Below are 26,561 nucleotides of genomic sequence, written 5' to 3' on the forward strand. Positions count from 1 at the left end.
AGGCCTGACCTTGGAAGCGGACCGGGGTCCTGAGGCAGGTCCTTCCAGGCGGGTGACATTCAGCCGGCCAGTCGGGGTGACGGGCTCTCCGTCCTAGGACCATGGCCCAGTTTGTCCGTAACCTCGCGGAAAAGGCCCCGGCGCTGGTCAACGGTGAGCGGGGGCGTCAGCCAGCCGGCACGGGTAGCCGGGCAGGCGCCGGGGAGGCCTGCGAGGGCCGGAGGAGAGGACTCGAGCGGCCGGAGGGAGCCGCCGCTGGCCGGGCCTGAAGTGAGGAGGGAGGGGTGGGGTGAGGTGAGGGAGAAGACAGATTTACGGTTCTTTTCTACCTTTCCGCTGGCCAGGCCTGCGGCTTGGGTTCTCTCTGCTACCCAGAGGTTCTGAACTCTGACCGCGACCGTGAGGGGAGGGAATGTGCAGACAGCCGGGGTTGCCCATCTGCAGCCGCCATGACGCCCTTCGACCTCCAGGAGGAGGAATACGGAAGGGATGGCTTTTTTGCGAGAGCGAGGGAGACGGCGGGCAGAAACACGTGAAAGCGTGGAAATAACGGTCCCATCCTCTTGTCTGCTTCTCACTGGAGTATTTGGAAGGCTGCAGAATTTCTAAGGATGGATGACCTTCGAAACATTGCCTTTGCTTTTTATTTTGACCGGATACTGAAATGCTTCCCCTTTAAGGAAATTTTTAGGTGGAACTGAGCATTACGGTCGAGTATTCCTGCTCCGGTAAACACAGAAAGGGATATGTGTAAACAGTAATGTTTATTATCACTGCTTAGCGTTCGTGGGGATACTCTGAAAAAGCTGAATGCGTCCTTCACGGGTGGAACGCTGTATTGGAGAACAACCCTGAATAGTCATACCCCAGAATGGTAGTCTTCTCAGTAAATATTTCATGTCTGCAAGCTGTTCATTTTATCCCCCAAATGAGATCACTTAAGTAGACGGAAGCTTCTTCGCTATGTGCTGTATGTGCTGTATTCTAGTAAGTGGTTGAAACACAGATCTCTGAATGGCTTTCGCTCAGATTTGATTATGAAAGTAAATAGAATGAATTTTTTAATACGTGTAAATTTTTGAACCTATTTTACTGCGATCGGTATTTTCTTATTCATTGTCTCCTCCGTTTTCTTCATCAGCAGTGGAACAATGAGTTACTGAAGGCCTGACAGTGTCAGATACTATAAATACTTGATCCTCTCCTACAGAAACCCATGGTCCACTACTATTACTATCAGTTTACACACTTTACCAAAGAACTTACGTTTGCAACTTGACTAAGATAAAGCTCTACTTTTTTACATAATACAAGGAGAAGTAGTAGTGGCTTCATTATTTGGACTTTATGGATGATTTGAGGCTAATATTTATAATCACAAATTTCAGATGGATTTTTTACCCTCCTTCCATGGCTTTCACTGGAGAGGGCAATGGCAACCCACTCCAGTATTTTTGCCTGGAGAATCCCATAGACGGAGGAGCCTGATGAGCTACAGTCCACGGATCAGGTCGCAAAGAATCAGACACGACTGAGCGGCTTCACTTTCACTTTCCATGGCTTTCACATCTTTTTGGTGGAGCATCTTGGGGAATTGCAAACTAATTTTAATAATAATTTACAAAAAGAAAAGTAGTGTGAAGATAATTTTAATTGTGAGCTATATCAACCATTTCCTCTATTATTATGAATAATTTAAAGATAAGCGTTGTTATCCTTTCAGAAGTACTCAGGAGAACTCAACTGGGCCAGAATGTTAAACTGGAGCTGCTTTGTCACTTAACTCTATGGTATTAATGTTAAATGTCTAAAAAAATTACTGATTTTATCTGTTAATTCTCCTGGAGGACAAAGAAGCTTACAAAAATAAGTAATTTTTTTGATCGGACTTCCCCAAAAAAGATCATAGAGTCTGGGGATTTTTGTTTTTATTTTTTTTCCTACTTACTAAACTTGAGACTTTATTTGGATTTCACCAGCTTTTCCAGTTAATCTCTTTATGTTCCAGGAGCCAATACAGGGTACTGCAGTGCAATGAGTTGTCAGTCTCCCTAGTCTCCTGTGTATGTGACAGTTTCCCAATCTTTCCTTACCTTTCATGACCTTGACAGTCTCAAGGTATTTATGTAGGTCTCTGTCTAGGTATCTGTCCTATAAAGATGTTCCGCGATTTGGATTTGTCTGGTGTTCTTGTCATAATGAGTCTGGAGCTATGGATTTTTTTTCTTTTTTCTCTTTTTCTTTTTTTGTCTGTACCTCGTGGCTTGGGGGAATCTTAGTTCCGAGACCAGGGAGACCTGCGCCCCCTGCAGAGGAAACGTGGCATCTTGATCACTAAGCCCCCAGGGAAGCTCCATGGAGCTATGGATTTTGAGAAAGAATACCACAGACGCGAAGCCCCCTAATCACATGTCAGGATGCATCAACAAGTGATATCCGTACGTGCTCACTAGTGCAGTTAGTTCTCACCACTTGGTTAAGGCAGTTTCACTAAGTTTCTAAAAAGTAACTAAATTGGGGGAGGCAGAGTCAGGATTCTATCTCCTCTAGGAGGGAATATCTACATATATTTAAATAGAATTTCTTCTGTGAGAAAGATATGTCTGTTCCCCATTAGTTAATATTTGTTCAGTCCATACTGTATGGACTCAGGTACATTTATTTCATACCTTGTACCTCCAGTAGTACATTATTTATTTTGTTTCTCAGGTTGTTCCAGCTTTGGCCATTGAGAACCCTGTCAGTTTGGCACTTCTGCCCCTTTGACATCCCCCTGTACTTTCCAGTACTGTGAGATAATTGCAGCTTTTTCTCCTGCCATGCCAAATGACCTGTAGGATCTTAATTCCCCTACAGGGATTGAACCTGGGCCCCATCAAGCACTGAGTCCTGACATCTGGACTGCCAGGAAATTTCCCAGACTCATGTATTTCCTGCCCCAGCCTTAGAATTTGCCCTTTCTCCAAGGACCCCTAGTTCCTTTTATTGGACAATTGCATTTTGAAGCTAAGATCTAGATACTGGGTATGTTCCTTGCTACTCGACTGTGTTAATCACCCTTTACTCACAGAATATAAGTTCTAAGACCGCTGACAGATGTCTAAAACTACAGATAGTACTAAATGTTAGTTTTTTCCTATAATACCTATGATAAATTTTAATCTATAAATTAGGCACAGTAAGAGATTAACAACAATAATAAACTAGAACAATTGTAATAAAATACTGTGATAAAGGGCTTCAGGGCTTCAAGCCACAGGAATTCCCTTGTAGCTCAGGAGGTAAAGAATCCACCTGCAGTGTGGGAGACCTGGGTTCTATCCCTGGGTCAGGATTATCCCCTGGAGAAGGAAATGGCAACCCAATCCAGTATTGCTGGGAAATACCATGGACAGAGGAGCATGGCAGGCTACAGTGCATGGGGTCGAAAAGAGTCAAACACGACTGAGTGACTAACACTGCAATAAAAGTTATGTGGACATGGGCTCTCTCTCTCAAAATATCTTTTTGTACTGAGGCAGTGGCACCCCACTCCAGTACTCTTGCCTGGAAAATCCCATTGGTGGAGGAGCCTGGTGGGCTGCAGTCCATGGGGTCGCTAAGAGTCGGACACGACTGAGCAACTTCACTTTCACTTTTCACTTTCCTGCATTGGAGAAGGAAATGGCAACCCACTCCAGTGTTCTTGCCTGGAGAATCCCAGGGACAGGGGAGCCTGGTGGGCTGCCGTCTATGGAGTTCCACAGAGTCAGACATGACTGAAGCAACTTAGCAGCAGCAGCAGCAGCACCCTTCTTGTGAGTGAGATGTTATGTGTATGTGATGGGATGAGGTGAGGAGCATGATGTAGGCATTGTGATGTCACATTAGAATGGAGCAGGGACAGCATGAGATTCCATCATACTTAAGGCATACAATTTAAAACTTAGAGATTATTTCTGAAATTTTCCACGTAATATTTACAGACAGTAAAACTAGAAAGCAAAATCACAGATAAGGGGGGACGGCTGTACTAGAATATCATTGCCTGTAGGCCCTGACAGTGGACAAGGAGGTATCTGTATATAGGTATTTCTCTACTAATAAGAAAATTACATGCCAGTAAAATTATCACAAGTTGAGAATATTGTAAGTTGAAAATGCATGTGTTACACCTATTCCGCCAAACATCGTAACTTAGCCTAGCCTACCTTAATCTTGGAATACTTAGATTAGCCTACAGTTCAGCAGAATCCCCTACCATAAGGCCTGTTTTTATTAAAAAAAAAAAAATCTGATTATCTTATGGAATTTATTGAGTACTGTATTGAAAGTGAAAAAACAGAATGTGTGTTGGTTGTTTACCCCCATAACACATGACTGACTGTCAACTGCAGCTTGCTGCCAGTACCCAGCATTGAAATAGCATTACAAGAAAGTATGGTACCCCTGTGGCTAGCCTGGGAAAAGATGAAAATTCAAGATTCATTTTTACTGATTGTGTATCACTTTCACGTTGTAAATTGAACCATCTGAAATTGGGGACCATCTGTATACTCACCCATGGGTGTGTAGACACACACAGTTGATCATTGAACAATGTGGGGGTTAGGGACACTGACCCCCATGCAATTGAAAATCCTAATATAACTTTACAGTTGGCCCTCCATATCCACAGTTGCACATCCATTCATTCAACTAACCTCAGGTTATGAAATACCGTATTACATATTTATTGAAAAACATCCACATATAAGTGGACCCACACAGTTCAAACACATGTTGTTGAAGGGTCAACTGTAATTGTTTCTATATCGATCCACCTGTATATCAACTAAACATGAATTCATACTGAATGTCTCCAACTCTAATCCAGTACCACTGGATATGTTTTTCCCTCATCTAAAACTCCTCTATTTTAGTAAGAAACCTAGCTGCCATCATCCACCATTCATTGACTTATTTTTGTTCATCCCTTGTATACATGTAAAAGCAGTCTCAAACTTTTTAACCTATGCTCCCTGAGAAGCAAATTTACTAACTTAAGTACAGTGTTTGTATACATTGTACTGATTTGTTTGTATTTTTTAAGAGTATTATATCTGTGTGTTGAAGATAATTTTTTTTTCCAAGTGTTTCAGTAATTTTATTTTATTTTTTTATTTTATTTTTAAACTACATAATTGTATTAGTTTTGCCAAATATCAAAATGAATCCATCACAGGTATACATGTGCTCCCCATCCTGAACCCTCCTCCCTCCTCCCTCCCCATACCATCCCTCTGGGTCGTCCCAGTGCACCAGCCCCAAGCATCCAGTATCGTGCATCGAACCTGAAGACAGTTTGTTGACTGTTAAGACTTTGTTCTCCTTGATAACACCATTTTACAGGCATTGGCAGTTCTATTTAGAATTCTCTCTTAGAGCTTTGTGTCTGCTTGAAGATTTACCCATGGCCCTAAGCCAGAGGATGATGGAAATAGTAATTTTAAGAGTAGCGAAATATCTAAATACAGGCAGTTAATAATAGGGGAAGTGCCAGGAGCTTTGGATTATCAGTCTTTGAACAGCAGACACTTGATGGATGCTTATGTATTTGTGCAGTTTTTATTATGCTGTCTTGTAATTTTTTATGTGAAATACCTTTCTCCTCCTGAATCACTATCATAGTCTCCCATCTAACCTCATTAAAAATCTTTTTTTTCCTGCAATAGTAAATACTGTTTACTATTACTGAGGAATTTCAGCTTAATAACAGATTCAAGTTTTGGCTGTTCCTAACAATACATGTAGGTTTTATTTTTACTATTTGTGGTATTTTGAAGGAAGAGCAGCTGTGCTTTTGTTAATCCAGCACATTGATGAGGATACCCAAAATGGGTACTAATTGGTATAATTCCATCTGGATTTGTGGCCAATATTGTGACAAGTTTTAATCTTATTCCTAAGGGTGCCATTCTACTTAGTTTCTTCCCTCCCCTTCACCACTTCCCCCCAATTTTTTGTCTCTACAGGAAAATATGGTTACATTGCTGCTCTTTTCTTGTTTTTGAATCCAACTCTAGTAACTTTGTAGTTAACTAGATTTGCCATTAATAAATGAAGTACCAGTATTCTGGTACTGGCCACTGGTGAGGTCCTGGCATAATTGGATGTGCTTATAGCTGCCTGCTTGACTGAACTGGCTTGTGACACAGGTGTTCTGTATCTTTAAAAGCCTCTGGTTACCAGGGAGCAGCTTTGACTTTTCACACCGGGTGCACATTTGGTATAAGCAGTGAATGAATGTGATGCATGAATAAATATTTGTGTCCAGCCCACACATCTGCTTCTTTCGGTCTCTAGTGAGTTCATCCTGGTGTTTTGTTTTGTTTTGTTTTCCAGCTGCTGTGACTTACTCGAAGCCTCGATTGGCCACGTTTTGGTACTATGCCAAGGTTGAGCTGGTTCCTCCAACCCCTGCTGAGATCCCTACAGCAATTCAGAGCTTGAAAAAAATTATCAACAGTGCTAAAACCGGTAGCTTCAAACAGCTCACTGTTAAGGTAACTATGGGCTAAATGAAAACGTATGTGCGTACAGAAAATGTCTTCCCTTGGGATTTCTCTGATTGTTTTGATTAATATATGTATTTTTCAGTGAGGCTGGGACCAGCATAATGAGAGATGATCTCTTTTTTGACTGCAGAGAAAGATATTTACCTTTCTAACTTTGTCATCTGGGTTGAAATAATTGGACTGTTTTATGTCTTATATTCTTAATAATTTTATAATGAAGAAGTGGTTTTTTACTGGGTAGCTTTTTTTTGTTTCCTATTTGGGGTTAGTGCATTAAAATAGGATGACTTGCTTTGTTGATTCTGTACTTTTTTGTCTGTAGTCCTAAAACTTTCCCCAATTTGGCCAAAAGATTTCTTGGACTATATCACAATCAGGTAACTAACACTCATGGGACATAAAAACACCAAAACCTAGAAGCATATGATATGAAAAGTGGAGATAAAATCTAAAGACCATAAAATTAGAATTTGCAGGCTTCCTTGGCAGACTGATGGTTAAAACTCCATACTCCCAGTGTCGGATGCACAGATTCGATTCCTGATCAGGAAACTAAGATCCCATATGCCTCTCGGCACACTCCCCCCACCACCATCCCCCCAAAAAAGAGTTGGAACTGGGATTTTATGTTTGCTTGATCTAAGCACAGGATACAAAAAGCCGAAATAAATTATTGCTGACTTTAGAACCTGCGTTCTAGAAAATATATTTGTTTTTCAAGAGATTTCCAGTATTTCTGGTTTCATTTGAAGGGGAAAATTCACTTCCAGGTGCTAAAAGAAAAAGGCCCGATTTTGTTGTGGAAAGGTTTTGTTTTTCAACTTGAGTTTCAAGATCCATATTTGTGCTTGTATGAAACACTGTTTTCTGTAACTGTGTACATTTTCTGAAACTGAGTAACTGCTGAATACCTGGAAAGAATTAAACCAAATAATAAATGAATAAAAATGATGTCTAAAGGGAAAGAGAGAATACTTCATCTTGCAACAGATTTTCTTTGGCCAGACAGAAATGTCTGTTCAGAGACTTGCCTTCCTATAGCCATCCTTTCATATGAATGCCCTTTCTAAATGTGGCAGCTATTTCCAGGATGTGGGTTGTTTCAGGGCTCATAAAGTGTCTCATAAACTAATAATGAAAGGGTTAAGTCAGTTCAGGTCTTCAAAGAATGCTTTGAAAGAATTTATAAGCTCTGGACTATTTACCTTACATAATTGAAAGTTCAAGGGTTCTCAGCAGTTAAAGTTAACATCAGTAATTCTTGACTTTGACTAAAACTGCCCTCTAATTTGAATAGCAACCTTATATTCTCTGTCACTTAATCCTGGAAAAGAATAGTTTTAAATATATAAGGAAAAAAAAGTACATTAAAATTTGTGCTTCTTTTTTCAGGAAGCTCTACTGAATGGTTTGGTGGCCACTGAGGTGTGGATGTGGTTTTATGTTGGCGAGATCATAGGCAAGCGTGGCATCATTGGCTATGATGTTTGAAGACCAATTTTTAACATGTGATTATATTTGCTTTATTATTCAAGTGTTCTTGGACCACGTGTGAGCAGACTGCTATTTGAATAAAATAAGACAATGTGTCAGAATCAGTGTTTCTCTATCACACACTACATGGAAGGTCACAGTTTCTCTTGACATTAAGTTGGTTTGTCTTTCGCTTTAATATATTAATACGGTTCTAAATGCATGCCTTTGCTTAGCCTGCAATTGGAAAAGATATATATGAGTACACCAACCTGGTACCTGTATAAATGAGGTTAACTTTATTCTGAAAGCTTGAAATAAATGATATTTAAGCTTTATTTCTAGAAAAGCTGGGGGGAAGGCTTTGAGAAAATGAGAACTTGCTCCAGTAGGCGAAATAATACCATGTGCCAAGCATGATACAGTTAAATCACGTAGCATTAAGAATACAATTTGGGCTGTTTTTCTTTGCAAAAATCAGAGAAAGATCCCTTTGACAACACCTTATTATCAGCTTGAATATAGGCTCCCAAAAGAACAGCATGATGATAATCTGTATATCTTTGTAACATCTTTAACATTAGGACAGAGTGAATGAGAGCAATAACGTATTTTTCATCTGATTTTGATATTTGTTATATTATTAATCTGTCCAGTTTTTAAGGACCTATCTTCGCAAAAATGAAATATCCTGTAGGTATTTAACAGAGTTATGATTTAGCACTGTCCTTGGGTCTAAATAGTATATTATGTCCTGAAATAAATGTAAGTGATTGGTATAAGTCTGTCATCTTGAGCCATTTTATTGAGGATTGGGAATGATTTAATCATTCATTGGCATTTCCTGGGGTTCTTACCATCTATGAATAGCTCACTGGTACATTTCTGAATCTGTGGTGACTCTTTTGCAGCCACTGCACAACATGGAATAGCAGCTGTTGATAACCAAAAGATGATTGCCTGTTGGAAAAGCATGGCACACAGTATAGTATTAATCCTTTAACAGTATTGAACCTTTATCCAGTCAATCCCAAATTCACCAGCTGGCTCAGAATGCTGCTGCTTCAGCCAGTAAAGGGCACAGCTTTTCTTCATGATAGGCAAGAACTCTCCACGGAGACACTGCTACTCTGAACTGTGAGATAATGCCTAGCTTGCTGCAGGTGGTCAAAACTGAAACTACCTCTTTTCAAAAGCATTCAGTAACTTAAAATATGCATAGCAGAAGACTGAGAAAACCCTACTACAATAATGGTGATTTTCATGAGTTTCTCTAGTGCATGTGTGAGTGAGTAGTGCAATTAATTTTTTTTTAATATAAAGGTATTATGTGGTCCGCTGGCACTAGTAAGAACCTACAGAGTGTAGTTGATTCATGATATGTAATGTGATTTTGTTTTGACCACATGGTCACACCAGAAAGTCCTCAAAATAAATATTTACTACTCACTTCACTACTACTTCCTCCTCCTTTGCCATCTGGCATACCTCTGGTGTGTGGTGGCTAACAGTGTATGTACAGCATTCTCTTGTGTTAAAATAGCAGTGGACTCCATGAAGCAGCCATTTCTGCAGGCCTGTTGATTTTGACCTCCTAAACCCCAAATGTCTTGCCTCGTAGCACAGAACCGTTCAGGCTGTCTTTGACTGAAGTTTTTTGTGTCAGGTTTTTGCCGTTGGCAACTTCAGTGTACTTCAGATATTTATGGTGCACCTCCTAAATGCAGGTATGCTGAATGGTCGAAACATTCATGAACAAGACTGTTGACTGTTTCACAGAGCTTGGTCTGGTTACTCTAAGTTACCCTCTAAGTTGGGGTAACGTGTGGTGTTCTGTAATGAAGAAAGTGCAAGGTGTGAATGGAAGAGTTCAACCCAGAGTCCCAAAGAAAGGGAGGCTGTCAGAGGACCTAATATCTAAAGTAAACCAGAAAAGTAAGAACCAAGAAAAATGGAACAAGTATACTGAGCAGGTAAAACAGTCTTGCAAAACTAGTGAATGAGAGAAGATCTGGTGCATTTGAGGTTGTTCTGAGCACAGTACAGCTGACTCCAATTACAGAGATAGTGAAGTGAGACCAGAGATAGTGGGGAACATATCATATTTGTATAGCACTATCTCATTTAGCCCTCAGCTTTCCTCTGAGACATGTGGCATAAATGGTAGATCTACTTAAGAAGTCAGGAACTAAGCATCAGAAACACTTGGTGATTTGGCTAGGATCCCATAATCAATGGGACCACAGTTGGGCTCCAGGGGTGATCCCACGTAGTCTCTGCCCCTCCTTTACTCCTTACATACTTCCTCCGTTGAATCACAGTTCCATTCTGTGTTGTACATCCTCAGTCCTTTGCCCTGCTATCAAACTGTTAAGCTTTTTTATCCCATTAGATGTCAGGCTACTTAATCTTATGTAAAGTGATACCTAGTTTTGTGAGACTTAATATTTCCTAATTAGTGTGGTTTTCATTTCTACTGAAATATAATTGGGTATGACCATGATCACTTTTCAGATGAATACAATAGCACTTCCACCAGAGATTCCCTTACCAGGCCTGTTTGCCAAATGAAAGGCCCTGATACTATTAAAATACTGATAAAATACATGCCAGGCCTTTAGCCTTGACAATATGCCTTAGCCTTGCTTTAATCTCATTGAGCTACCAATCAGGGTTTCAGCCACAGTTTCTAACCAGTCCCCATAAGGCTCGAAGCTTTAATTTTCAGATTATGTACCCATTGCCCCTGATTGTCATGGTTTTCTACCACTCACCAGGCCGCTCTATATTTCTTGGTAATTTTTTTTCTCCTGACTGTATGTCACTCTACAAGACTATTTCTGTCTTAATTCTGGGTAATTTCAACATACACATGGATCAGTAGTTTTCAGAGAAAGGAAACATAGAAATTTAAAATTCTCAGGCCCTACCTAGAACCTAGGTGTGGGATCTGGCAATCTGTTTCAACTGGCTCTCTGTAATTTTTGATGCATGCTAAAGTTTGACATAACTGATGCTTCCAACAAACTATCCTCAGTTCCCTTAAAAAGTCCAACAGTTATGTCTTCACCTGCCTTGGGCACTCATTCCTGTCATTACCAAGAAATTCAACCAGTCCATAGTTCCAGTTTCACACATCCTTTTCTCTGATCACCTGTTACTTATCTTTCCAGCCCATTCCCTCTAATAGCCCAACTATTAATTTGGAGTCACCATGACCATCAATAAATTGACACCTCCCTCACACTTGATGCCCTCTTTTCCTTCCTTACCCAGTTTATTTATATTCCATAGTCTTTTCAGGATCTCTGTCTTAAACCCTGAACTGCCTTGCCTCTCATTTTGTTGTATTCATTTGCCAAAACCACATCCTTGGCCAAATCCGCTTAGTCTTAGTCTGTACTTGCGCCCGTGTAGCTGAGTGCAGCTGGAGGAAACAGCCAAGGTGGCTAGCCTCACTATATTCATGATCAAAACCTTAAGAAGGCGCTTAGTGCTACCAGACAACCACACTGTTTCTCTGGGCTGCGATTTGTGTCAGCTGATGACCTGGCTTGCTACTTCACTAAGAAAACCGAAACAATTGGAGAACTTCCATTGACCCACAGCATCATCTCACATAGCGCTATCTGCACTCATAAGTATTCTCTACCTTGCCTAGATTATGCTCCTTTTTAAAGCCAGTCCCTCTATTCAAGGTCTGTGCTGCTATCATTTCTGCCCTTTTCCTACATCATTAGTTTCTCCCCCTATTCTGTTATTCCTAAGAGTGTATATATATATTATCTAACCCATTTTTTTTTTTTTTTTACAAAATTAGCCCCTCTTTGCAGCAAAACACCTCAAAAGTTATCAGTATTCAATATCTCCAAATCCTTTTCTCCCTTCAACCCATTCCAATCCAGCACTTATTCCTACTCCTCCACTGAAACAGCTCTGACACATTAAATGGGTCACTTCTCAATCCTCACTTCATTTGATCTTTCAGTAAAATTGGCCTCAGCTATTTCCTCCTGCTTGATGCACTCTCTGATAGACTTCCAGAGCTTTCTTTTGGCCTTCCTCCTTCCTTGCTTTTTGCTCACTTTTCCAGTTCCTTTTCTGGTCTCCTTTCCTTTGAACTATTCCAAACATCAGGCTCAGTTCTCCCTGTGCACGCCCACCCCTCCCCGCCATCATTCCATTAAAAACTTCCCTTAAAGGGAGATCTCATCTAGGCTTAGGGTTTGACACATTAACTGACAACTCTCCAATTTATAGCTCTAGCCTATACCTCTCCTCTGAACTCTAGGCTTATATGCCTCTCCACCTCCACTTGGGTGTTTAATAGACACTCAATATATCCAAACTGAACTCCTGATTTTCTTCCCCATTCCCACCCCAAACCAGCTCCACAGTTTTCTCCCTCTTAGCTGATGGCAGCTCTGTCCTTCAGGTTGCCAAGGCTAAAGACCTTTGGAGTCATCCCTGATTCCTGTCTTTGATGTTCCACATCAATCCTTCAAGAAGTCCTATTGGTTCTACCTTCAAAATATGTCTGTCTCTTACAACCTCAACTGCTAACACCAAAGTGCTGTCCTCTCACGGGGACTGCTGAAATGCCCTTATACATGGCCTCCCACTTCCAAGATTCCTGTCTGTGGTCCATTCTTTACTTCAGGCAAAGTGATCTTATCAAAAGGTAAGTCAGATTATGTCACTCCTCTGCTCAGAATACTTCAGTGGTTCCTGCCTTGCTCAGATTCAAAGCTAAATCTGAGTAGGCTTACAGTAGGCTACAAGGCCCAACAAGATCTGGCTTTCACCTCCCTCCACCTTCTTTCTCATGCTGCTCCACTGGCCCCCTTGCGCTTTAAACATACCAGGCAACTCCTGCCTTAGCACTACTGATTACTTAGCTTGAAATGCTCTCCCTCAAGGTACTCCCGGGGCTGGCTTCCTCGCCTCACTCAGTATTTTCAGTGTGAGCTTCCCCAAACATCCTAATTACAATTGCCAGAAACCTCCCTCCAAATACCCCTCTCCTGCCCTGCCTTTTTCCAAAAATTTCAACTTCTAACATTCCACATGATTTACTGGTTTGTTATGTTTATTGATTTACCTGGCTAAAATAAATGCAAACCCCAAAAGGCCAGAAATTTTTAAAAATCTATTTTGTTCACTGATACATCCCAAGTACATAGTCACTCAATACAGATGTGATGAATAATTTAATTTATCCATTAATGAATATGTACCTTTATAAATTCTATTCCCTCTGCCTTTATCCTCTTTCTACCTGTATATCTCTGTTGTACTTCGAGAAGTCTTTTCTGATTTTTGTAAACTGCTTCCCTTTGTCCTCCTATTGGGCCTCTTAACAGCACACAGCATTGTACCCTAATGACACATTTAACATTTGTTATTCCCATTGCTAAACTATAAGCTTTTTAAGGAAGGTACAGTGTCTAATTCAGCTTTGTAATCCTAGTCTATCACATTGTCTATCTGGCTTGTATATCATAGGTTTTCAAACAGTAAATCAGCAAACTCTAACTTACTGTGTTTGGTGCTAGGTTGATAAACAGCAGAGTTTAGTGGCAGTTTGCCACAGAGGGAGATGCAGGCCTGGGGGACTCATTTCCTGAAAGCCTGCAGGCTCAGACTGCTACAAAGCTGATGCCAGCTGAGTCACTCCTGCATCTCAACCTCTAACTCTGAACCTCAGAGGTTTGGACCTCTGATTAGCAGACCTTCACTACCAAGCAAGGTTAATTTAACCCAGGGCTGCCTTCTCATAAGGCCTCGGAGGGAAGAGTGAGAGTGTGGCAGCAGAAGCTCCTTTACAGAAGACCTAGCCTGAAATCTGAAAATCCTAGAAACTCCTTCGGCATTGATCATCTTAACTCCCTCTTTCTCTGCCACGCCTGCCTTTCAGGATTTATGTCCTTCATAGAGCTGAAAGAAGCACATCATACCTAAGTTTGTAGCACCATACTCTTCCTGATAGGATTTACACACGCAGACCATGAAAGGATTTTTATAGGAATTATATGTTGAACTCATGGCACAAAGTAAAAAAGTTTAGAGCCTTGAAGTTGTAATACATTCCAGTGTTGTCAAGTCCAAAAGCAATTAAAACACTGTTGGATGCTTTTTGAATTACAGCCTCGTTAAAATGGCTATTGTTTCCCCTAAGGATCACTTACATTTTTACCTTGACGTCATCTCACTTTAGGTCTCAAGAGGGTAAGGAAGTTAATAGAACAAGTGAATAGATATAGTTCTGAGATAACGGTGAATTCCAACGTGATGGTAGAAAAATGGTTACCATTTCTAATGACCTTTCAGGTGGAGGCATAGAAAGAAAGCCATATAAGCCCAGGATTTTTGTTTTTGTTTTTAAAGTAATGTTAGCCAAGTAAATATTATCAGCAGTGATGTTTTGATCATCATTGCCTTACTTTGAATCCTGTTATGATTTCATCTGAATATTGAATATTTCTAGTAGAAGGATGCCTTATTGCATGATAGCCACGTTACTGCTACATGAGGGAAACTAATTTCCACTTCACTGGAGGCTCCAAATTTCACCCCACTGCACTGAAGGTAAACACTCGAGCCAAATGGCCCTGGATTTGAGACCCTGGAGTTTGTTTACTCCACCATCACCATCTGGCCCCCCATCAACCCATCCCAGAAGAAAGCTGCCTCTGAAGACTGAGAAGCAAGGCTCTCAAAGCAGTCTATGGGAAGGCCTCCATAAAGGACACATCAGCAGCAAAACTCTTTCTTTTCTCTTAAAATGGCATCTATCGCTGCATGTTTTCCTTATTTGCCGGCCTCAGCTAAGGCAAAGGCCTTATGCAAGTTGGCAGAAGCCCCTTAGCTTAGAAGTTTTTAAACAAAATTTTGCTCTCCTCACTTTTCAGTGTAGAATGAAATGAAGTGGAACCGTTGGCCAGAGATGAGTGAATCAGGGTTAGAGAACTGGAATGCAGGACCTGATTCCTGGTTTTCTAACTCTTAACTACATCCTCTCTATGCTCGGATATTTAAACCGGTTATTGCACTGTGAGGGCAGGAATGGGAGAGGGGGATGGTTTGCTTTTTATGTGTTTATTCACAAACTTACATCTGAACTCTAACTCATGAGTTACGTGAGGCACTATGTGAGTTTCACTAGACACTTCAACTTCAGCAGGAACAAGTAATGATTCATAATGTATCATTTGTTTTAGAGTCCCATAATTTTTCCTGGGTCTTAAGCAATAGGATTTTCTAGATGTCACTAGACAGAACTCCGAGAAGAGAATAGGGCTAAAGAGAAAATGCTAAATGCTAATCCTAATTATTTTAAAAGTCAAATTAACCAGTGATCCTTTAACTACAGGTCTCTACCCATAATGTTTCAAAATAAATTTCCAGTTTTTAAACTTGATATATAACTGCACCCATTAGAGATATTAATAAATGCAGCTTTTAAAGCAGGCTTACATTGTTGTGTCACAGGTTATGACGTCTTTGCCTTGTGCAGTGATGGCTGTGTTCTCATGCTTTTGCTTGTTTGGTTTTTTACCTTAATTATCTACCAAAAGATATACAGTGGGTATTTTTTTAAGTCTAGGAATAAATTAAGCATAATGCTTGCATTGTACTATAGAGTAAAAAACATATCAAAACAGCCTTACTCAACCTGCCTTGAAAAAAAATTACCTTTGGGACATCTTCCAGGACAGTCATGATTGCTGGAGAGAAAATAACCAAATGTTTGTGACTCAAAAGGCTTCTTCAAGTGACAATAAATTCTAGTCTTTCAGTGCTAACATCTTCAATTGTGGAAATTGATCTCAGAATTCAGGAATTGGTAGCTTCCAGCTCCTCTGAGAATATCCCTCAATCAACAAGTTGTCCATCTAGCTAAGGGACAGCTTCCTAGAATTAAGACTGAAGAACCTAGGTTATAATTAACTCAGACTTCCTCCTCTTGTACCTTGGCCATGACCTTAATCCTCACCTAAAGTTTCCATCCCATCTACGGATAAAATTTGTTCTTATTTAGACCAACTGAATTCTAGTCTTGTGTGTTAAGATGGGTTAGCATTGGTGACTGAAAGGAATCCTAAACCAATTTCAGACCATTTAGTTAGGTTTTAAGCATGTCTCAAGAAAAGATAGACATCTCAGTGGGAGGATAACATTGTTCAGTTTTACCCTCTTTCTGCCTGTAGTTAAAAAAATAAAAATTATATGGTAATGTTAAGTCTAGTGAATTTTTTCAAAGTAGTTCTGGAGACAAGCAAAATGTTTTTAATACTAGGAACTTCAGCCTTGATAATACACAGAAGATATTAAAAGATGATAAAATGAGAAGGGTTTTGGAATTTAGCAGCGTTCAACTGCATGGATTTAAAGTCATTTAAGTGAGACTCAGTAGGTCCACTGACTTACCTAAAGACCTCAAAGACTTTTATATTACGTGATCCCCTTGGCTCTTACAACTTCACAAGAGGTTAGGTTTATGGGATAGAGAAGAGAATCCAGTGTTTGGTAGGTATGCAAGTTGAGATTCAAAGAAACTGTTATGCACCTCTGTTCACACGCAAGTCTTCAAGAAAAGAGGAATGACTTATCTACTACATTCAGAAAAAAATAGAAACTATCTAGCACAGACGCCTTCAGTTTCCTCCCCCTCTTCAGCTGATCTATTTCTAATTATACTCTTCCCTCCTTTCTCCTCCTGGAGGAGAACATTTAAAACATTCTGTCCGAAACGATCCTTCTACCTTTGCGCTTGATGCTCTGCCTTTCCACGCTTCAGCTGAAGAGACCCACCCATTCCCCATTTTCAGTTGTTTCATTTATTTGTTCAACAAACATGTATTACACTCTTGTCATTAAGTGCTTGAGATACCGAAAATAAAAGACACACTTCCTACCTTCAAAGAGCTCAAAGGGAAGCGGTAGCAAAATAAACAATTACAGATCACACAATTATGATACACCATGTAAAGATCAGTGATAGAAGTCTGCATATTATGCTATGGTTGCGTACACAAGAGAGGTTGAAGAAGGCTAGGGTGGAGAGCATGGCACCTGAGATGGCTCTAGAAGTTAGATACCGAAAGGGGAAACAAGGACTTTTTAGACAGAGGGAATAACATGCACCAAAGCGTGATCGTAGGAGAGAATTTAAAGTCCATAAGACAGGAACAAAAGGAATAGATGTGCTGGAGGCAAGGGGTGAGGGGAAAGTTAGACCAAATAACAAAGGATCATGAAGATGATAAGAATTATTAAAGTATTCTAAGGATGGAAGTAATATGGTCAGATTTGCATTTAAGAAAGATCAGTCTTCTATCAGAGGGTGATTAGACTGGGAACTAATTGCAGTTATCCTGAAGAGAAATGAGCAATTGGGAGTGCACAGTGGTGTAATTAGTGGAGGCTATACAGAAAGAGGCATACTTTGGGGTAAACAGGAATTTAGTTTAAGGACATACAAGTGAAGATGCCTGACCAAGTGTTGGTTCTGTGTGTCTGAAATTAAAAAGAGTGATTAGTGCTGGAGATGTAAATTTGGAAGTGACAAGCACAGGGTGGGGGGACTGGGGCCTGGCTAATGAGATGAGATTGCTTAGGAAGACTGAGTAAGCTCCAGAAGTTGAAGGCAGATGATTCTGCAGCTTTTGTTTATTGCTATACCCCCAGCACCTACAACTTGCGCCAGGTATGTAGTCAGCATTCAGTATTTGAATAAATGAATGAAATAATGAAAAGAGTTCATTATTTGAATAATGAGAACATAACTCTGAGAAACGTCACCATTTAGGGGTGGACAGAGAAAAGAAGCCACCGAAGGGATTTGAGATAGCAAGGTTAGAGAAGTAGGAGGAAAAGCAGAAGGAGAGTGTGAGAGGAAGCGAGCTTCCAGAAGTTCAGCAATGCTGCAAAAGACCAGGTACAACAAGAACTACAAAGTCTCCATGAGTTTTAGCAACTAGAAGGTCATGGGAGTTTATGATGGCAGTGGTTTCAATGCAGGTGGTGAGTGGGCAGATGATAGTGTTTGTAGAGTATGTGGAAGATAGGAAGGAAGTGAGGCTATGAATGTAGGTGATCTTTTCAGAAACTTGGCAGCATCTTCATTAAGCAGTTTTTCTTTCCTTTTTCATTGATACTACTCCTCAAGCTACAGATCTTAAAAACAAAAAACAACAAGAAAAAATACTTTCCCTTTAATCATTCTCAACTTATTGACCTATCTTTCTTTACACTTCTTAAGTGAATGGAAGTATGTGACTGTATCTTGAATCCTCTTTCTTCTGTTAATTCTCCTAGCATTTCTCCTTTCTTTATTTTCTGACCTAGGCAGCCCTTGCAGTGTATCACTCTATAATGAATATATATATATATAATTCGCTTATTCATTTATTTATCTATTCATCCTTGTTTCTCCTCTTTCTCTCACTCCCTATATTTAATACATCAAGAAATCCTGTGTACATGCTAAGTTGCTTTAGTTGTGTCTTACTCTTTGAAGCCCTATGGACTGTGGTCTGCCAGGCTCCTCTGTTCATGGGATTCTCCAGGCAAGAATACTGGAGTAGGATGCCACGCCTTCCCAAGGGACCTTCCTGACCCAGGGACTGAACCCAAATTTCTTATATCTCTTGCATTGGCAGGTAGGTTCTTTACCACTAGTGTCACCTGGGAAGCCCCCCTCAAACCCTTACTCTAGCTTCAAAATATATCTGGAGTCTGCTCATTTCTCATCACCTCCACATTACCTCCCAAGGCCAAGACTCCATCACCTCTCACTTGGACCGCAGCAGTCACCTGCCAGCAGACCTCCCCACCTTCACCCTTGCCTCTCTATTGTCTATTCTTACACCAACAACCAAAGTGATCCTTTCAAGTATAAATTGACTATTTGGTCAGTCTACTGTGAAGAACCCTCCAGTAGCACATCATCTCACTTTAATTCTCTGTGGGATCTGAAGCACCCCCTCGCCCATTACTTGGCACAACTCATTTCTCCCACTGTTCCTGTCATTGACCTTACTCCAGCCACAGTGGCCTCTTTGTTGTCCCAAACCCACTCCACCTCAGGCCATCTGCATTTTTCAGTTTATACTCAGAACACTCTTCCCACAGACATCATTTAGTTTACCCTCTCACTTCCTCAGCACACTGTTCAAATAAATAGCCCCTTAACCCAAAGGTCTCCACTGGCCAGCCTTCATACACAATTGCACCTTAGTCTCTCCCGGTTCTCCACCCTCTTCATCCTACTTACACAGCACTTGTCACCAGTTGACTTACGATGGTGACTTGTACGATGGTGACTTGTTTGTTGTCTGTTTCTTTCCACCAGAGTCTGAGCACCTACAAACAGTCCCTACCAAGAGCACCTCCCTTAGAGAAGCGGAGACAAAGATAACCAAGAAACTATTCCTGCCCTTGAGGAACCCACACTTCAGTGAGTCATCCAACCTAACAAGTAATTAGAATGGAAATACTCAAAGCAGTCTGGATGCCAGAGTTAGGCCTCGGGGAGCAGTGCGGTTTGGGGTAGCAGTTCGGGTGCTCTCCCGCCGGGGTAGTAGTTACAACCATGAGTTCACTCTAAGAGAATGTGAGAAACAAAAAGCACTCAGGAGACACCAGCGTCTAACGGGTGAAGGACAGAGGAAGCAGCCATGAAGAAGATGTGAAGACAGGCTGGAAGAATGGAAGAAAGATAAGAAGAGGAGCTCACTGAGGTTGCAGCTACTATTAATATTTTATCTTTCTAGAATATTACTGGAGAAGGTGATGGTACCCCACTCCAGTACTCTTGCCTGGAAAATCCCATGGATGAAGGAGCCTGGTAGGCTGCAGTCCACGGGGCTGCTAAGAGTCGGGCACGACTGAGCGACTTCACTTTCACTTTTCATTTCATGCATTGGAGAAGGAAATGGCAACCCACTCCAGTGTTCTTGCCTGGAGAATCCCAGGCACGGGGGAGCCTGGTGGGCTGCTGTCTATGGGGTCGCACAGAGTCGGACACAACTGAAGCGACTTAGCAGCAGCAGCAGAATATTACTAACAATTATAGCAGTGAACAAAATTATTAGCAATTTGCTGGGAACTTCCTGGTGGTTCAATGGTTAGGACTCGGCACTTTCATTGCTGGGACCCAGGTTCAATTCCCTGGTCGGGGAACTAAGATCCCACAAGCCAAGTAGTGTGGCCAAAAAAAAAAAAATTGCTACATGCCATTACTGTTCTAAGCATGTTCCATATTTTCACACATTAAACCTCACAACAATCCAGGAAGTTAGGCACTAGTATGGCCCTGTTTTACAAGGAGGGAATATTTTCACTTATCCAAGGGTACCCACCTACTGAGAAATAAAGATTAGAACCCAAATTGTTTGAGCTTGTACTCTTTTTTAAAAAACAAAATATTTATTTATTTTAAAATTTATTTGGATGCCCCGGTCTTAGTTGGGGGCATGTGGGATCTAGTTCCCTGACCAGGAACCGAACCCTGACCCTCTACATTGGGAGAGTGGAGTCTTAGCCACTGGACCACCAGGGAAATCCTGAGCTTGCACTCTTAATCACTATGTTGTTATCCATAATATGATACTATGCCAGGTGTATATGCCTTTTCCTATTTTATTGAGTACATATAGGTCAGGTACTGTTCTAGGCATGGGCTTCCCTGGTGGCTCAGACGATAAAGAATCTGCCTACATGGAGACGCAGGTTCAATCCCTGGGTCAGCAAGATCCCCTAGAGAAGGAAATGCCAACCCACTCCAGTATTCTTGCCTGGGAAATCCCATGGACAGAGGAGCCTGGCGGGCTACATACAGTCCATGGGGTCACAAAGAGTCGGACATGACTGAGTGACTTTTCATTGTTCTAGGCTGTGGATACAGAGCAGTGAAGTGGACCAGGTCCCTCCCTTCACAGAGTGCATGTCCTTGTGGGGGAGACTGATGTGAAACAAGTCCGGAGATACAAGTGCTGTGAAGAAACACAAAATAGGGTAAGGTATCATGAATGACAGTGGTAGCCTCTCTGAGAAGGTGACATTTAAGTAGAGGTCTGAGGAAGTGAGCAAGTGAGCCAAGAGGATATCTGAGGGAAGAACATTCCAGGCAGAGGGAACAGCCAGTGCAGAAGCCTTAAGGTGTGGGTGTGCCGGTGTGTTCCAGGAACTGCAAGGAGGTCAGAGCAGCAGGAGCAGAGTGAACTAGAGTGGGAGATAAGGTTGGAAAGATACAGAAAGGCTTCCAGGACGTATGGTTAAGTGAAAAAGATTAAGGGATAAGCATAGTACATAGTTTGTATGGTATAATCAATCACATTGAGTAAAAAAGAATGTGAGTGTGTCCGTGTGTACATCCATACAGATAAATGAATAAATATATATTTGTTTATATTCTGAAGTAATAGACAAACTTAAAAGGGTGATTCCTTTCTGAGGAAAGGAAAGGATATTTACACTTCTTATTTTATACTCTTTCCTATTGTTTGAAAAATTTTACCATGTGTATGTTACTTTTATAATAACCATAATAATAGCTAAAAAAGAAATAAACTCTTAACCAGGTGTTAAGGGGATCCAGCTAAAATCCTCTTTCCCTTTATGGCTGAGCCTCTCCAAAGTTGCCTCCACCAGCTTCTTGCCCTCTCCCTGTTCTCTTCGACCAAACACAGTCCGACTCCAGACTCTCATCTTCCTTGGGCTCACCTGTGACTTCCCTGGCACCGTAAGGAACACTCTTCAGTCCTTTTGCTTTTGGACCCCTCTGCTACGTTTGACATTGTTTATAGCTCCTCTGTTTGAAGCTCCTTCTCCCTTGGCTTCCCTCTTGCCCTCTTTTACTCACAGATCATTCTTTTTTTTAATATATTTCATTTTTGAATTATTATATATATATATATATATATATATATATATATTTGGCTCTGCTGTACAACATGTGGGATCTTAGTTCCCTCTGTAGTGGAAGCATGGAGTCAACCACTGCACCTCTAGAGAAGTCCCACCCTGAGCGTCCTTTCTCAGTCTCGTTCCACTGGCTACTCTTTGTTAGCTTACCCAATAGGAAGATAGGTTTCTTCTGATTCGATTCTTGACCCATCTGCCTCTGTGTGCCACACACACCCTTCTGTGTGGTCTCATTCCTGCCCATAGTTTCAGCAACCCTCTTCATACTTCCAAGTCCCAGATCTGTATGTTTAGATTTTTCTCCTGAGCTCTAGTCTACGATTCCAACTGCCTATTAGACAACTCCACCTGCAGATCTCACAGGATATCAAACTCCACTGTTCTAAAACCAAGCTTCTCTGGTGGCTCAGTGGTAAAGAATCCACCCGCCAATGTAGCAGACAGGGGTTCAATCCCTGACCTGGGAGGATCCCACTTGCTGCGGAGCAACTAAGCCTGTGAGCTACAAAGAAGAGTAGCCCCCTCCTCACTGCAATGAGAGAAAAGCCCACACAGCAACAAAGACCCAGCACAACCCAAAATAAAAGTAAATAAACTTATTTTAAAAATAAATAAATAAAACCAAGCTCATCATCTGCAAGCAAAAATACCTTCCTCCTCCTGTTGTCCTTATCTTAGTTGGTGGTATCACCACCTGCTGGATTGACCCAGCTGACAACCTGAGACAAACCCCTTTTTCATCCTCTAGATCAAAATGGACACCAAAAGTCATTCTATCTGCTAAGTAGCTCCAGAAGCTGTGCTCATTCCTGTTATGTTCACTACCTAGGCACGCTTCATCTGGACTACTACGTGTGGACAAATGAGTCTGAAGCCATGGGAAGAGGTCAGAAATATCATCACTTCATCTTCTACCTCTAGTTTCAAGATCAGCCTGCTTCCTTACACCCAGTTGCCAAGTGATGTGGCACAAATTCCATCATATCAGTCCCTGTTTAAAATCTATCCATTTCCCCCTAATCTTTCTAGAATAAATTCCAAACTCCTTAATATGATCTTACCAGTCATTTTTTTTTTATGGCCATGCCTCATGGGTTGTGGGATCTTATTTCCCCAACCAAGGATTGAACCTGGGCCCTCAGCAGTGAAAGCGTGGAGTCCTAACCACTGGACCGCCAGGTAATTCCCTGGCCAGTCATTTTTTGACACTGCCTCATGTACCTAATGTGTGGGCAATACTGAAGCCTTGTTTCTCAAAGGCCTCTTTCCTTTTCAAGTTTCTGTGGAATTTTTGTAACATAGCATCTTTGTACCTCCAGATCTAACATAATACCTGGTACAAAGTAGATGTTCAGTACATGCTCATTGAATAAAGATGCGCACAGAGGTTGAAGGTAAGAAACCAATCAGAAAAAAAGAAAGAAAGAAAGAAACCAATCAGAAGACGACTTTGTTGTTGTTGTTCAGTTGCCAGGTCTTGTCCCACTCTTTGCAATCCCAGGGACTGCAGCACGCCAGGTTCCTCTGTCCTCCACTGTCTCCCCGAGTTTGCTCGAATTCATGTTCACTGAGTCAGTAATGCTATCTAGCCATCTCATCCTCTGCCACCTCCCTTCTTTTGCCTTTAATCATTCCCAGCATCAGGGTCTTTTCCATTGAGTCAGTTCTCATCAGCTGGTCAAAGTGGCCAGAAGAGTACTATATAAGAGTACAAGTTAGAGGTGACCAGGAAGAAAGGGAAAGGAAACGCTTTAGTGCAACATTTCCTTCAAGGTTCAACAGGGTGAAGTGGTAATTATCAAATAGGAATTATTCCTATCATCTTTCTCTCTTTGAGAGATGCACACTTTGATACTCACTTTGTACAATTTCAGATGGAGACAATGTAGCTGATTTTAAATAAAACGTATTTTTATAAAAATCCAGGACATGCAACTCTGACAAAATAAAACACTTTGGGTATAAATCCCAAGGTCCAAGAGTGAAGCTGGGAAGGGTCATTTATTCCACAAACATTAACTGAGCTGATATAGACACTACTCAGCATAGGGGATACAAAGCAAAGCAATATGCAGTGCCTGTTCCCAAAGAGCTCAAGGCTCCCGAATTATCCAGTCTTTGCCTTTGGCCAAGACTACAGCCTAATCCTTTACAGAAAGCTAGCTGCTCATGCTGGGGCAATTATTTAAAGTCCTTTTAGTCATAGATGCAGCTATACTTACTTTTTCTGGAATGGAAATTCATGAAAGGGGCAGTAGCGAAATGTAATCACTGCCTCCTTAATGCATAGGCGCCTTCACAGAAGGCTCCCCTGGTGGCTCAGACTGTAAAGAATCTGCCCGCAATGCAGGAGACCTGAGTTCTATCCCTGAGTCCAGAAGATTCCCTGGAGGAGGGAATGACAACCCATAGAAGAGTAATGGACTTGGCCCTTCCTTCACCAAAGAAAGCAACATCTAAGGATTCTGAACTGTCCGCCATTCAGTGATGATCAAGTCTTCCTATGGGCAAGTCTGAATGACCCAGCTACCATTCTTTTCTTAGTTCCAGGACTTTGGGGACAACTAACACAATGTTTTCCATTGGGGACCTGTTTGGAGAAAGGAAATTGCTTATCTGAGAGGAGGTATATTCACCAGTGACTAAGAAAGTGTTTCTATCTGAATGAGAGAGAATACACTTTACTTGGATTAGGTCATTCAGTCTTCATTGATATTCTTATTTTGCAGATTAGGAAATTGAGGCATCATGAGCCTAGGTGCCCGGTTCAAGATCACATAACTACAACTACTGAATCTGAGCATACGATTGTTGTTGTTCAGTCGCTCAGTCATGTCTGTTTGTGACCTCATGGACTGCAGTAAGCCAGGCTTCCCTGTCCTTCACTGTCTCCCAGAGTTTGCTTAAATTCATGTCCATTGAATCGGTGATGCCATCCTACCACGTCACTTTCTATTGCCCGCCTTCTCCTCCTGCCTTCAGTCTTTCCCAGTATCAGGGTCTTTTCCAATTAGTCGGCTCTTAGCATCATGTGGCCAAAGCATTGGAGCTTCAGTTTCAGCACCAGTTCTTCCAATGAATATTCCAGGTTGATTTTCTTTTAAGACTGACTTGTTTGATCTCCTCATTGTCCAAGGGACTCTCAAGAGTCTTCTCTAGCACCACAATTTGAAAGCATCAATTCTTTGGTGCTCAGCCTTCTTTATGGTCCAACTCTCATATCCATACATGAGTACTGGAAAAACTATAGCTTTGACTATAATGACCTTTGTCAGCAAAGTAATGTGTCTCCTTTTTAATCTGCCATCTAGGTTTGTGGTGACTTTTCTTCCAAGGAGCAAGCGTCTTTTAATTTCATGTCTGCAATCACCATCTGCAGTGATTTTGGAGCTCAAGAAAATAAAATTTGCCACTGTTTCTCCTTTTCTCCCATCCATTTGCCACGGAACTGGATGCCATGTTCTTTGTTTTTTGAATGTTGAGTTTAAAGCCAGGTTTTTCACTCTCCTCTTTCATCCTCATCAAGAGGCTCTTTAGTTACTCTTCACTTTCTGCCATTAGAGTGGTAGGAGTAAGAATTACATGTGTGCTAAGTTGATTGAGTCATGTCCGACTCTTCGGGACACCATGGACTGCAACCTGCCAGTATCCTCTGTCCATGGGATTCTCCAGGCAAGAACACTGGAGTGGGTTGCCATGCTCTCCTCTAGAGGATCTTTCAACCCAGGGATTGAACCCATGTCTCTTAAGACTACTGCCTTAGCAGGTGAGTTCTTTACCTCTAGAGCAACCTGGGAACCCTGGGAGTATGAATTAGTACAATCTTAACAAGGGGGCAACTCAGTCTTTACAGGGGACAATGTGGCAACATTTATCAAAATTATAAGTGTACATACCTTTTGACCTAGCAATTCCACTTCTAGAAATTATACTACAGACATAGTTACACATTTGCAAAATAAGATATGTTCAAGGTTGTACACTGCAGGATTGTTTGAAAGTTTGGAAATAACTTGTGTACACTAACAGAGAACTAGTTAAATAAATTATGCTTCATCTATTCCACACAGCCCCCTTCAAGAATAAGGAAATGCTGTCTACTGATCAGAATGATTTCTAAGATTTCTAAGCAGGATCCAGGAAATGGGTTTGATAGTCTTTCATTTGTGGAAAAACGTCTATATGTATTTGCTTGTATAGGTATAGACTATCTTTTGAAGAATATACAAGAGATTGATAACCTTAGTTGCCACTAAGAAAGGATAAGGTATGACTGTGGGAGGGAAGTGGAGGGAAGTTAAGAGTAGAGTGAAAACTTCTTTAAATTTGTAACCATATGTATATATTAGGTATTCAAGAAAAATAAACTGAATTAAAATTTAAAATAAAAAATAATAAAGCACATGCAGTTTACAGTAACTTATGAGTAAGGCATAGAATGTCTTCTTTTAAAAAATACATTCACATTGTTGGGACTTCCCTGGTGGTCCAGTGGCTAAGATTCTGTGCTCCCAATGCAGGGGGCCTGGGTTTGATCCCTGGGCAGGGAACTAGATTCCACATGCTGCAACTAAGATCCTGTGTGCCACAACTAAGACCTGGTACAGCAAAAAAAAAAATATA

The 26,561-nt window shown here is 41.1% G+C and overlaps 1 protein-coding gene across 3 annotated transcripts; it reads left to right on the top strand.

Moving 5' to 3' along the window:
- The first annotated feature begins 40 nt into the window (after positions 1-40).
- ATP5MG (ATP synthase membrane subunit g) lies at positions 41-25,370 on the top strand. Of its 3 annotated transcripts, none has more exons than XM_086339505.1 (6): positions 41-153; positions 6,364-6,524; positions 18,532-18,673; positions 19,366-19,470; positions 20,907-21,029; positions 25,250-25,370. In XM_086339505.1, the coding sequence occupies exons 1-5, from the start codon at positions 102-104 to the stop codon at positions 20,978-20,980; spliced, it is 534 nt and encodes a 177-aa protein (XP_086195631.1). In that variant the 5' UTR covers positions 41-101; the 3' UTR covers positions 20,981-21,029; positions 25,250-25,370. The 3 variants fall into 3 exon arrangements, with proteins under 3 accessions (XP_086195631.1, XP_086195633.1, XP_086195634.1); XM_086339507.1 differs by lacking the exon at positions 25,250-25,370 and adding an exon at positions 22,768-22,993; XM_086339508.1 differs by lacking the exons at positions 18,532-18,673; positions 19,366-19,470; positions 20,907-21,029; positions 25,250-25,370 and adding an exon at positions 7,929-8,131.
- The last annotated feature ends 1,191 nt before the right edge of the window (positions 25,371-26,561 follow it).

This window comes from Bos grunniens, chromosome 15, assembly GCF_055505025.1.
Source record: "Bos grunniens cultivar Pamir isolate PY7600 chromosome 15, Bosgru_T2T1.0, whole genome shotgun sequence".
NCBI lineage: Eukaryota > Metazoa > Chordata > Mammalia > Artiodactyla > Bovidae > Bos > Bos grunniens.